This window comes from Bufo gargarizans, chromosome 5 (genome assembly GCF_014858855.1).
Source record: "Bufo gargarizans isolate SCDJY-AF-19 chromosome 5, ASM1485885v1, whole genome shotgun sequence".
In the NCBI taxonomy this organism is placed as follows: domain Eukaryota; kingdom Metazoa; phylum Chordata; class Amphibia; order Anura; family Bufonidae; genus Bufo; species Bufo gargarizans.
In genome coordinates, this window is record NC_058084.1 from 142,765,781 (window position 1) to 142,778,932 (window position 13,152).

General features: G+C 41.2%; 1 protein-coding gene across 18 annotated transcripts in view; it reads right to left on the bottom strand.

Annotated features, from left to right (window-relative positions):
- EPB41L3 (erythrocyte membrane protein band 4.1 like 3) overlaps positions 1-13,152 on the bottom strand; it is a 320,068-nt gene that overhangs the window by 92,665 nt on the left and 214,251 nt on the right. For all 18 annotated transcript variants that reach the window (XM_044294315.1, XM_044294314.1, XM_044294313.1 and 15 more), the window contains 3 exons: positions 6,565-6,607; positions 3,244-3,319; positions 693-911 (listed from right to left, as the gene is read on the bottom strand). In XM_044294315.1, coding sequence (XP_044150250.1) covers positions 693-911; positions 3,244-3,319; positions 6,565-6,607 — 338 coding nt within the window. The remainder of the gene's footprint in view (positions 1-692; positions 912-3,243; positions 3,320-6,564; positions 6,608-13,152) is intronic.

Sequence of the window (13,152 nt, forward strand, 5' to 3'; positions counted from 1 at the left end):
CGCGTGCAAAACGCATTACAATGTTTTGCACTTGTGCGAAAAAATCGCGCATGTCTCCGCAACGCCTGTCTGAAAGAGGCCTAAGCCTTCTAACGTCCCCAAAAAATAAAAGGGCATTCACAAAATGATCCAAACATGAAGTAGACATATGGGGAATGTAAAGTACTATTTTTGGAGGTATTACTATCTATTTTAAAAGTAGAGAAATTGAAATTTGGTAATTTTTCAAAATTTTTGGTAAATTTGGTAATTCTTTTTTATAAATAAAAATGAAATATTTTGACTCAATTTTACCACTGTCATGAAGTACAATATATGACTAGAAAACAATCTCAGAATGGCCTGGATAAGTAAAAGCGTTTTAAAGTTATTACCACATAAAGTGACACATGTCAGATTTGCAAACAATAGCCTGGGCAGGAAGGTGAAAACTGGCCTGGGGTTGAAAGGGTTAAATGATTTAAATAAGCAAAGAATCCTCGGCTACATAACATGCAAAGATAAATAATTATTTGCTGACTGGGGTTTTAAAATAATTTATCCTTTGTGTTGTATAGCTGAGAATCTTTTCCTAATTTTAGTTATTTTTTTAATTTTAGATGAAAAAAGATATATCTGTGGGAAGCGTAAAGGGTTTTCTTTGCCCCTAGAATACCTGTTGATTAATGTTTGTATTATTATTATTATCTCACCTATAACTTTTGTGCAGATCAACAACTTTGTCTTCCAGTTCTCTTGTCTGGTTTGGTGCAAAGCGAAATTCACTGACATAGTCACCACTATACTCATCAGGTTCATAGTCTCCAAGTTCTGACTGCACAGTGTAAGATCCCAGGAGAGCCAGTGTCACAAAGGAACAAGGGAGACGCCCGGATACAATGTCATCTCGTAACTGCAAGCACAGATAGTACCTGTACGGGGAAAAAGAACAACTCATGTCATTATATATCCCCCAAGCACGACCACCATGTGACATAATTGTGTAACCAACATAAAAGTCCCAATGGTTAAAAAAATACAGAAAACATTAAAAGGGGTTGTACAGTGCTATGATATTGATGACCTATCCTCAAGATAGGTCATCAATATCTGGTCAGAGGGGTCCGAAATCCAGTACCCCTGACGACCAGGTTATTGCGGCAGTATAACTGCTCATCTGCTTCACTCGAATGGGAGAAGCAGTTGCATCCCCTTATCAGAGGGGATGCTGGTCATCTGATCCCCGCCTCTGAGAATAAGTCACCAATATCCTGATACTGCACAACCCTTTAACTGAAGTGTGAATCAGTCATAAGCAGAATAATATAGCATTAGCTTCACCCTCCTATCTACATATACTGAATGTGTTCATGTAGGTGCAGTATATGGGCCTTTACAATATGGCTCAATAGGAGATTTTATCAAAGGCTGTATTGCCAATGTTCTGCCATACAAAAATCCCAATTTTATTTTATTTTTTTACAAGCAGCATTTTGCGCAAACAGTTGTTTTTCTATTCCACACTGCTCGCGCCACTTCTGAAAAAGGGGGTAGGGCTTAGCAAGAGGGCGTGGCCTCCCATAGCCAAACATATTTACTATAATTTACGCTAAAAACTGGTATAACTCATTGTGCCAATCTACTCCTGTTCGACTTTGGCAAAGATTTATTTTTCTACCACACAGACTGCCAAAAGATGCACCAAGTACATGAACAGGCGAGGGTCTCTTAATAAATGTGGTGAATTTTAAGGCAGCACACTTCTTAGTAAAACTGCTGCATGAATTTCCCCAATATACCTTGGGCTGTATGTTTGGCAATTACATAAAGAGATTTTCATGTCATTTATTTTGAATGTAAATAAAGAAAATAACAAGGTGTGAACAGTGCCTTAACCGCCAATACTACAATGTAACAAACATGGATACTGAACCCTGAAAGCCAGCGGCAGATTAGGTGCTATTTGCAACAGCACAATTATGTTGTCTGCAGTTTCTTTTTTAGTAAATAAGCCATAATGAATGCCGTCTGAATTCACAACCTATTAACCTGATTACTGCGGCAATGCATTTACTTTCCATGGAAAGCCGGATACCAATAAAATAAATTGTGTGCTGTATTTACGGCAAATAACATATGAACATGAGAGAGATCCAATTCCAAAACTCCTAGAGGCTCATTTGAATATATTAAAACATAATTTATTTTCAGCAGTGCGGGCACATATGAACATGGGACCAACACAGATGCCTTCAGCTGCCAAGAGCTCATGTAACAGGTCAGCCAGGTTCATAGGTACAAATCTGCTGGCAGGTGCCCTTTTAACATTTTAGCTAAAAAAATAACAATCTGAAAATCTGTTTGATACCCATGTAGTGTCATATGTTTACTAGATGCTTATAAACCAGGGCTGTAGGGTTGGAGTCATTTTTGAGTGGAGTCGGCAATGGAATCATATAAATATATATTATGTTCAATCAAACTAAAGCCCCTATTTATCAAAAAGTGTGAATGTCAGAATGTAGAAAAATAGAGGAGTTGGAGTCTGATGTACGGCTTACCGGCTCCACAGCCCTGGAAAACATGGATGTGCTAAAATTCCCATGATCTAATGCAGTCAAGTCGCTATGCTCACACTCCGATGCTGATGACCTTACTGACAGGATTAATACAGACTGGCAGATCCATAACGATGACGCTGAAGCTGAAAGACCTGTCACTGAGCCTGGCATCTGCCATCCACTCCTGTTGTATTATACCAGGGCACAATCTATATGACTGCACTGCACAATAAAAAAATATAATCAGTGCAAATCATTATTAAAGCCCCTGCTAAGATGTCTGCCATTAATGTGACATATGTGAGCCATACCATAAATCTTACACTACCACGGTGAGCAGTCAGAGACTATGGTGGGGATTCCTTGCCTAGATGGACTGGAACTGATGCTAAACTGCAATGTGGGAGTTTGGCAGAGTGCTGAAATTTTCATTAAGGGCACCAGTGCCACCACTAATGGGTGTGAGGATTTGGTGCTGTGCTTCCCATTAACAGAACCATTATCATGTGCACATCTTCGGACATGGCTAGCTGTACAGACAAGAATTCTGTACAATGGTTATTACCATCTACCTTTCTAGGGTAATATCTAAATAAAATCCATAATAAAAGCCCATTTTATAGCCATTTCAGTATCACCTTTCCACTGGCTGAAAGTGAGCCAAAAGCTTTAGCATGGAGTGCGATATAGAAAATATACATACCTGGTTATGTCTTCTGAAAGCTGGGAAGGATCGGGTGGGTAGAACTTTACATTAAAGGAGAACTGCCAAGAACCATCTGAAAAAGAAGACCATAAATTATTTGACACTGGTTTTTATTGGAATAAATTCTCCAAGACCCTTAGGAAACACATGGTGCCCATTCCTGTGTCAGTTTTCCGAAATGTCTGCAGACACAAGATTTCAGCCAGTATATCATTTGAGGCCCAGCATGCTGCAAAATTACTTTCATCAGGACTGCAGCAGGAATATGTTTGGAGATGCAAGGTCATTATGTTGTACAGGCAAGCAGTAAAATCCAGATCTGAGTCAAAATAAAAGTGATGGGTGAGAACGCTGCTGGGAAGGATGCAGAGAGTGCGAGACATGCGGGCACATTTCAGCTAAAAATAAAAGAGATAAAATGACAAAGAGCAGCAGCGTAATTATAATTGTGCCAGTGCATGGATCATCTTATTACAAGATGCCTATTACTTTATAGCAAGAGCACTATATGACATACAGAACCCTAATATGATAAATTTGGGATGAGGTCTCTTTGATTCTGGTTACAGTTGTTTTTCTAAAGGAGAATAGTGTAGTCTGTGGTAAAAAAAGAAACCTGACGGATCTTGCTCATTGATTCTCTAAAAACAGAGCCAACTGACGCTGTGAACAGAACCTAACAGTGAGGTCCCTTGGTTTGTATGTTTTCTTTCTTTTTGTGGTGTTGAAGATGGGTTTAAACAAAGATTTTTTGTCAAATTTTTCATGTAAAAAAAAAAAATATGTTTTTTTTTTATACTATGCCTTTAACTCCGCCAAAAACATAACTATACACAACCAGTCCCTTTTATGCCCCCACATTGTAATTATTCTCCCTTTGCGACAGCACGCAGTATTAATGCCCACATTGTGCCCCATTCACAGTAGTTATGGCCACACGTGCCCCCTTAACAGTTGCTATGCACAGTAGTAGCGGCCGGCACTCCCCAGCAGGCAGGATACTGTCACACATTGCGCTGCTGTGTAGGAGGCGGAGGAGCAGAGGCTCCTCCTATACAGACCAGCAGAGTGAAGGGTAACAGTACATTGTGCAGCTACTGGGGACGGCTCCTTGCTTCCCCATTACAATCAGTTGAGAGCGGGGCATTGCTGTTCCGGGACCAGGAACAGCCAGTGAAATCTAAGACTGTCCCACTGGATCTGGGATGGTTGGGAGGTATGGTTGACCTAGATCTAGATTAATAAAGTGTTGTGTGAACTCAGTATAACACTACACGTATGAACGGTGTGTGGCCAAATTTTTAAACCTGCACCTTCTAAAATGTGAGGTGAACAATGCTGTTCTATTTTTGACTTCTCTTTATATCTCACACTTCACTAATATCAAATGCTCATTTGCAATAGGGTGGAAATGACAATGAGCTTCAGAAAATCCTGGTTTCTACCCCTGGGTCTCATGGCAATAATTTGTACCAATATATATATTTTTTTAAGTCTGTGGATATAGGGACACTAAAGGCTCATGCACAGAGGCAGGGACCCTATATGGCAGTGTTCTTTTCGAATGGAGCATCACAGCCTCCATGTACTGCCATAACATCAACTGGACTCTGTATGTACAGAGATAGTCTGCTCTACCTCTAGGGGAGAATTCAACAAATTTTCTTTCTTCTGGATTTATATGAAAACTCTGTAGAAAGCTTATAGAACAGCATGGACCCAAAATGTATATTGTACAAAAGGAAATACTGTATTTTTCGCCCCATAAGACAGACGTTTTCCCCCCGCAAAGTGGAAGGAAAATGTCACTGCGTCTTATGGGGTGAATACCATTATGGAAGCGCTCATTTGTACCAGAGGACTGGGAAGCAATGGTCCTCTGCTGTTGGCTGTGCTGTGACTGTGCACATCATGGGACGCTCTGTGACCTCTCGCTGTGCGCGTCGGTTCATAGGACAGCCGACGGCAGGAAGAAGAGAGAGCTGGATCCTGGGAGCCTGCGGCGTCCGGAGCAGGAGAGGTAAGTTTATTTATTTTATATGATCTGAGGCATGGGGGCTGATCTGAGCCTGTGGGATGATCTGATGCTGTGGTGGGCTGATCTGAGGCATGGGGGGTCTGATCTGAGGCATGGGGGGTCTGATCTGAGGCATGGGGGGTCTGATCTGAGGCATGGGGGGTCTAATCTGAGGCATGGGGGGTCTAATCTGAGGCATGGGGGGTCTTATTTATATTGGGGCTCTTAACTGAGGTCTGATTGGGGGTCATTCACATTGGGGTCTGATCTGACGTCTTATAACATTAACATTGGGGGTCTGATATGAGGTCTGACTGAGGGGCTTATTAACATTGAGGGTCTGATTTGGGCTGTGAGCTGAGGTCTTATTAACATCAGGGGTCTGACTGCTGGTCTGATATGAGGTCTAATGAAGAATATATTTTTCTTATTGTCCTCCTCTAAAACCTAGGTGTGTCTTATAGAGTGAAAAATATGGTACTATTTCTCCTTTGACTTGTATTTATTCCTAAAAAAAACTGCATGAAAAGCTGCACGTGGGAATCCAGTGTCATAGTCCAGAGCTGAATTCATACTTCGGCAGGTTTCATAATTCATATCTCCCAACATTCATTGCTAGGTATGGGAAGAGAAACAGTTTGACAATAGTCAAACCATGCAATTTTGTTTATCAGTATTTATAAAATATATTTAGGTGAAGTAGCTTCTTTTTTATAAGCTGTGGTACTAATAACAAAATTGTATAGTTTTTATTAAAGTAAGCTAATTTTACTTCAATAAAATTTTGAAAAATGACTTTATTTCTGCACTACAGAAATAATGGGCAAATGGCCTGAATACTGTCTCTGCTTCTTATAATCTCATGGCTCCAAAATATTAATGTGTGCTATGCGCATTTGAGTGTCATTAATTTAGTCTCATTATGACAACCACTTATGAGACTGTTGTTAGCGGTATAAAGGCTTTTATTTCACCAAGTACATTGAATCACTTGAGAATATCTTCAAATATAAAACATTAGCTACTCAGAGATATTCTAGTCAAGAATACACATAGAAGGGCACTTCACCTTTTCGTGTGTCAGATCTATGCACTCACCCCTAAAACAAATGCAATTTCTTTCATTTCTGCCTGGCTAAGCTGCCCACTTGCTGCTACCCACTATGTCTTATTTATGACAATCTCCAATAAGTTAAATAGGTCACACAATCATATGTCCATATGATATAACATTGATACAACATCATATGATACAACATTGTAATAACGGTTACAGAACAAGCCGGAAAGCTGCTACTTACTTCGCGTTTGTTTCTTGATTTCTTTAGCGGGATCCAACCAGTTCTAAAAGAGAAGACATAACATAATAAGAGAAGAATATAAGCTATAATGCGGTCTACAGCTTTCTGTAAAGTATGAGGACTGTATATATAACCAAGATATGTTAGAAGTGCCCTAACAAAGAACTGCAAACAGTTCTGTATTAGGCAATGTTTCTGCATCAGCAATTTTACATTCCTTTGACCTCAACTGAAATACAATGTAGGGTAAGGGCTCTTTCACACCATCATTCTTGATTTGCGTTGTTCTGCTCCGTTAGAGGAGCAGAACAACAAAAATAACGAAAGTGCCGAATCGGCACATAGCAGACAAACAGAGCTGAACTGACTCCACTTACCATAATGAAGTCCATTAGGCTTCTGTTCGGGATTTGGTTTTCTTTACTGGACAAAAACAGGAGTTTTCTTGTCTACAAAAGACCCTTTCAATATGCCCTAGTGGGGCATATGGACATCATAGATGGGGCGACTCTGCTTATGGCCCCCTTCATATGATCATAGAGTGCCTAACAGGCTGAACATTCTCACTCTGGTTGACTGAATCCATTACATGGATGACAATTCAACTAAGTAGCTGTTGACAGCAACTTTCCGCAGCAAAATCAGCTGTCTGTCTGTCTGTCTTGACAGCCAAACTGAAGACAACAGAATGTCGATTAGACAGCTAATGCAAACAAATAGTATCAGTAATCCAATCTCATTCTCATAAAAATCTGCTGGCTGTAGGTCAAAAAAGATAGACAATTAATGACAACTGGGAAACATCGAATCAACCTATTTCTTTTGAAGTTGTGATCATTCCATTATTTGCTCTGGATTATTGTACTGCAGCAGTCAAGACCATTGTTTTTAGCACTGATACTAGTCTCCTAATTGTCTTGTGTTTGACATTGCTTGATCTCATTCTGCTATATAACCTTGGTCTGAATGCAATGAACTTCAAGTACCTATAATATAGTGCTTGCTTCTCCTTCCCTACTGTGTCCTAAGGCACACACATGCAGAGGCAAGCCGAAACCTGTCCGTACATGCTGCCATCAGTCAACTGTAGTTCATAGAAGGATGTGTGGGCTGAAAATTATTGGAACAAGAATTCAATGAATAGGTGTCAATAGATAAAAAACTCTTGATAACAACTACTGCTTAGTACATCAAAACAAAGGCACCAAGTCCCTCAGCAAAGAATGCTTTTCTTTTGCCTGTGTGTGATTAGACATTTAACTGACATCACACAAAACTGACCACATCAGGAATCAATCTACCGTAATTGCATTTTACTTTTTTTCCGAATATATTGGCTGTGTATGACACGAAAACTGGAAGCAAACATCTGAAAAAAAAAATTTGTCCTTCTAAAATGAATTGGTCAAAAAAAAAAAAAAAAAAACATTTATTGATTCATACATATGTAAATGCAATTAGTACCAAGGTGCTCTTACTATGTGAATAAATACCTAATATCAGCTTGAATGCTGGAGTGCCTTGCAGAGATTTCAGCAACAAAGGCCGGTGTATAATTATTTGGCAATTATGTATGCACCTGCCAGCGACAACAGCAGCTCGCCTTAGGCTTGACTCTCTTTTCTAATCACTTACGGAAGATGAAAGTTACATGGCAGATTGCTAGCATGTAAACATCAAGCCTATAGTATCTCATATGCATTTTATGAGATATACACATTCGATTTTTCTAACACAGCTACAGGCGCATTATATAAATATATTTTTTAACAGACAAAAATAAGCTCCTCACTCAAATTTTAGCCATAATTTTTAAGTAATTATAAGTTTCCTAATATGCTTCTAGTAAGTGCGTGTGATAGGGAAGAACAGTCATAGGACAATGAGATCGATATCAATTTGAAGAAAATGTAGGTACTATTAGGACATATAGGTGCTCTTTAGGCAAGATGAAGACAAAATAAGCTACCCTGCTTATTTCCCTATATACAGATAGCACTTCCATTCTGCTGTTGGATTTGGAAATCCATACACTACTCACAAAAAGTTAGGGATATTTGGCTTGTGGGTGAAATTTCAGGATGAACCTAAAATACATTCTAACCACTACAGGTGAACTTAATGTGACCTTCTTAAGGCTGCAACGATTAATCGACGTTATCGATTATAATCGATAACGGGATTCGTTGACAATGAATCCCGTTATCGAATAATCGGCCGATTCGTTGATATGCGGGTCCTTGAACTTTAAATCACTGCATCTTCTTTTACCTTACAATGAAGCTCCAGTAACAGGCAGAGCAGACGGCGGCGTAACGTCACTTACTCACGTGACGCACATGCTCCGCCTGCTTCATTCATAAAGTAGGCGGAGCATGCGCGTCACGTGAGTAAGTGACGTTACGCCGCCGCCTGCTCTGCCTGTTACTGGAGCTTCATTGTAAGGTAAAAGAAGATGCAGTGATTTAAAGTAAAAGTTACTGCCAGTTAAGGAATAGTCTACTGCTGCGAGCGGCGGGGCCAGGGCTGTTATAGGGAGGGGGATCTGTATATGGCACTGTTATCGAGGGGATCTGTGTATGGCACTGTTACGGGGAGGGGGATCTGTGGATGACACATATAGCATAAGATGCTATATAGTGCCATCCACAGATCCCCAATAACTGCGCCACCCACAGATCCCCCATAACAGCGTCACCCACAGATCCCCCCATAACAGCGCCATCCACAAATCCCCCCCCCATAACAGCGCCATCCACAAATCCCCCCCATAACAGCGCCATCCACAAATCCCCCCCCATAACAGCGCCATCCACAAATCCCCCCCATAACAGCGCCATCCACAAATCCCCCCCATAACAGCGCCATCCACAAATCCCCCCCATAACAGCGCCATCCACAAATCCCCCCCATAACAGCGCCATCCACAGATCCGCTCAATAACAGCGCCATCCACAGATCTGCTCCATAAGTGCCATCCACAGATCCGCTCCATAAGTGCCATCCACAGATCCGCTCCATAAGTGCCGTCCACTGAACCCCTGCATAACAGTGCCATCCACTGAACCCCTGCATAACAGTGCCATCCACTGAACCCCTCCATAACAGTGCCATCCACTGAACCCCTCCATAACAGTGCCATCCACTGAACCCCTCCATAACAGTGCCATCCATAGATCCCCCATTCACAATTTGTTTTAATATGGCCTTTGAACATAATTTTTCAAGTAAAATCATATAAACCCCTTTTTTGTCATTTTGGTGTTTTTTCCCGATTAATCAATGAAATTATCGACAACTAATCGATTATTCAAATAATCGTTAGCTGCAGCCCTAGACCTTCTGTAAACTTTTCAATGTGCTTGTCCAACTGTTTCATGTTTTATTATTTTTTGCACAACTTGCTGTTCTCTAACAAGGAGTTTACTGGCAAAATTCACAACAGGTGTTTGATCCATGAATAGCCCAATAAATTTCCTGGTTCAATTATAGAAGTGGTATTTAAACAGTATTTCTCATCATGCTGTTCACATTTTGACATCATGAGACCAAGACGACACCTAACAATTGATCGACAGTACCTCCCCATTGCGAGGTTTCGAGCAGGATGTTCTCAGAGGGAAGTGGCCACTGAGCTTAGAGTGTCACAGAGTGTCATCAGCAGGTTGCAGCAGAGATACAGAGAAACTGGAAGAGTCACAGAAAGGCATAAAAGTGGATGTCCTTTGGCCATATCCTACTCTGATGACCGCTTTTTTGTGAACAATGCCCTACTGAAAAGGATGATGAATGCCACACAACTCCAGGCACATTTAAAAGAAGCTGAGAGACACCCAAGTGTCACGTCAAACCATTTGAAACCGTCAACATCAGCGAGGTCTGCGTGCTAGACTAACTAAAGCAGGGGTGCACAACCTGCGGCCCTCTATACTATTCTGTGCGGCCCTCAACGATCTGGTAAAAGACAGATGTCTTGTGGCTGCTCACATGTATCTTTCATGTATTCTCCCATTAGATGGGAGTCCTGGAAGTGTAACTAGATATTAATGATAAATACTGTATGTTCAATATGCCATAAATAAAGTATTTCAGTTGGTAATACCCCTTTTAGTTTTATTTTTGGCCCTTGGAATTGGTTCAGGCTGAAAATGTGGCCCCCAACCAGAAGAGGGTGTGCACCCCTGACCTAAAGGGTACCTGACCACGCCACCAGTCACAGGCGTCATAGTTTGGCATGGGCCAGGGAGCATCTACGCTGGACAAGGGACCAGTGGGCCTCAGTGCTGTTCACTGATGAAAGTGGATTCACGCTGAGCAGAAATGATGGCTGCCAACGATGTTGGAGACATCAAGGAGAGCGCTATGCATCAGCCACTGTTGTCACTAGACGAGCCTTTGGTGGTAATGGTGGTGTTAGTGTGGGCATGTGTGTCTAGTCAACACAGAACTGCCCTGCACTTTGTGAATGTTACAGTGACAAGCCCATACTACTTGAAAACACATCATTAATACGGTCACTGTGCCTTTGCATAAACAATACGGGCCTAATTTCATCTTCGTGGAAGACAATGCACCAGCTCATCGAGGTCACATCATTAGCAAAACGGCTGTTGGGAGACTGGGGCACCTCAAATGGAGTGGCCTGCACTTTCTCCATAATTGAATCCCACTGGAAACATATGGGATCAGCTGAGTCATCGTGAAGAGGCTTGCAACTCTGATGCCCAGAACCTCAATGACTTGAGGGCCGCCCTTCAAGAACAGTGGGACGCCATGCCTCAGCAGACAATAAGTCGACTTGTGAATAGCATGATACGTCGTTGTCAAGCTGTAATTGATGCTCAAGGCCACATGACAAGTTATTGAGACACAGGCATATTTTGTGGAGGTATACCCACCACTTCTGTTGGGTTTTGTTTAAATAAATTGTTTGGGATTAGGAAATCCCCATTGCTGCTTCTACTTAAATGCTCTACTTTCATGATATAACTATTTTTTGTTTTCCGTAAATTTCACCCAAAAGCCAAATATCCTTAACTTTTTGTGAGTAGTATATATAAATAAATAGTATATATATATATATATATATATATATATATATATACACACACACACACACACACACACACATAGTAGGGGATTAATGGATTAACGAAAGTAACCCTTTCCATGAAACACCAGGACATCAGGCTTGTCAGTTTAGAGAATCTATTAGAGAATCTGTAGTAATCACCAGAACTTCCTATACAACATCAGAGCGTAGTCAACATTTATGGCTGTTATCCCATTGAGATGCAAACCTCAATTTAGCCTACAAATGTCTTCTTACTAGGAGAAATAGATTCAACTGTGCAAAGGCAGTACATTTATGCCAACTGTATCTGTCGAATGTCATATATTATCCCAATCTCCTGTAAAATAGTGATGCAAGCCTGATGTGTGTAATAATATGATAAAAGCTATGATGTCTGAACCAGATTTTTATGATTAATAATCTAAACGTAAAATGTAAGTTAACATTTATAATCTTATATTACAAATATCCAGTTATGAAATGCTTATAAACACCAAGCATCCTGCATAGTTACAGAGAAAACCATATCAACCATCTCCACCACTTGGCAAATTTGTCAAGTGACACCAGTTTTTAAAAGTAAAAGTCTATATACACTGAACAAAAATATAAACGCAACACTTTCGGTTTTGCTCCCATTTTGCATGAGCAGAACTCAAAGATCTGAAACATTTTCTACACACAGAAAAAAGACTCATTCTCAAGACTCTCAAATATTGTTCACAAATCTGTGTTAGTGAGCACTCCTTTGCCGAGATAATCCATCCCACCTCACAGGTGTGGCATATGAAGGTGCTGATTAGACAGCATGAATATTGCACAGGTGTGCCTTAGACTGCCCACAATGAAAGGCCACTCTGAAATGTGCACAGTTTTGCCTTAATGGGGGAAGGGGGGGTCAGAAAACCAGACCGTATCTGGTGTGGCCACAATTTGCCTCACGCAGTGCAACACATCTCCGTCGCATAGAGTTGACAGGTTGTTGATTGTGGCCTGTGGAATGTTGTTCCACTCCTCTTCAATAGCTGTGCGAAGTTGCAGAATATTGGCAGGAACTGGAACACACTGTCGTATACGCCGATCCAGAGCATCTCAAACATGCTCAATAGGTGACATGCCCGGTGAGTATGCTGGCCATGCAAGAACTGGGATGTTTTCAGCTTCCAGGAATTGTGTACAGATCCGTGCATTATCATGCTGCAACATGAGGTGATGGTCACGGATGAATGGCACAACAATGGGCCTCAGGATCTCGTCACGGTATCTCTGTGCATTCAAAATGCCATCAATAAAATACACCTGTGTTTGTTGTCCATAACATACACCTGCCCATACCATAACCCCATCGCCACCATGGGCCACTCGATCCCCAACGTTGACGTCAGCAAACCGCTCACCCACACAACGCCACAACGCTGTCTGCCATCTGCCCTGAACAGTGAAAACCGGGACTCCTGCAGATGAGCTTCCCCGATCGATTTTGACAGTTTGTGCAGTTACGCAAACCGTTTGTT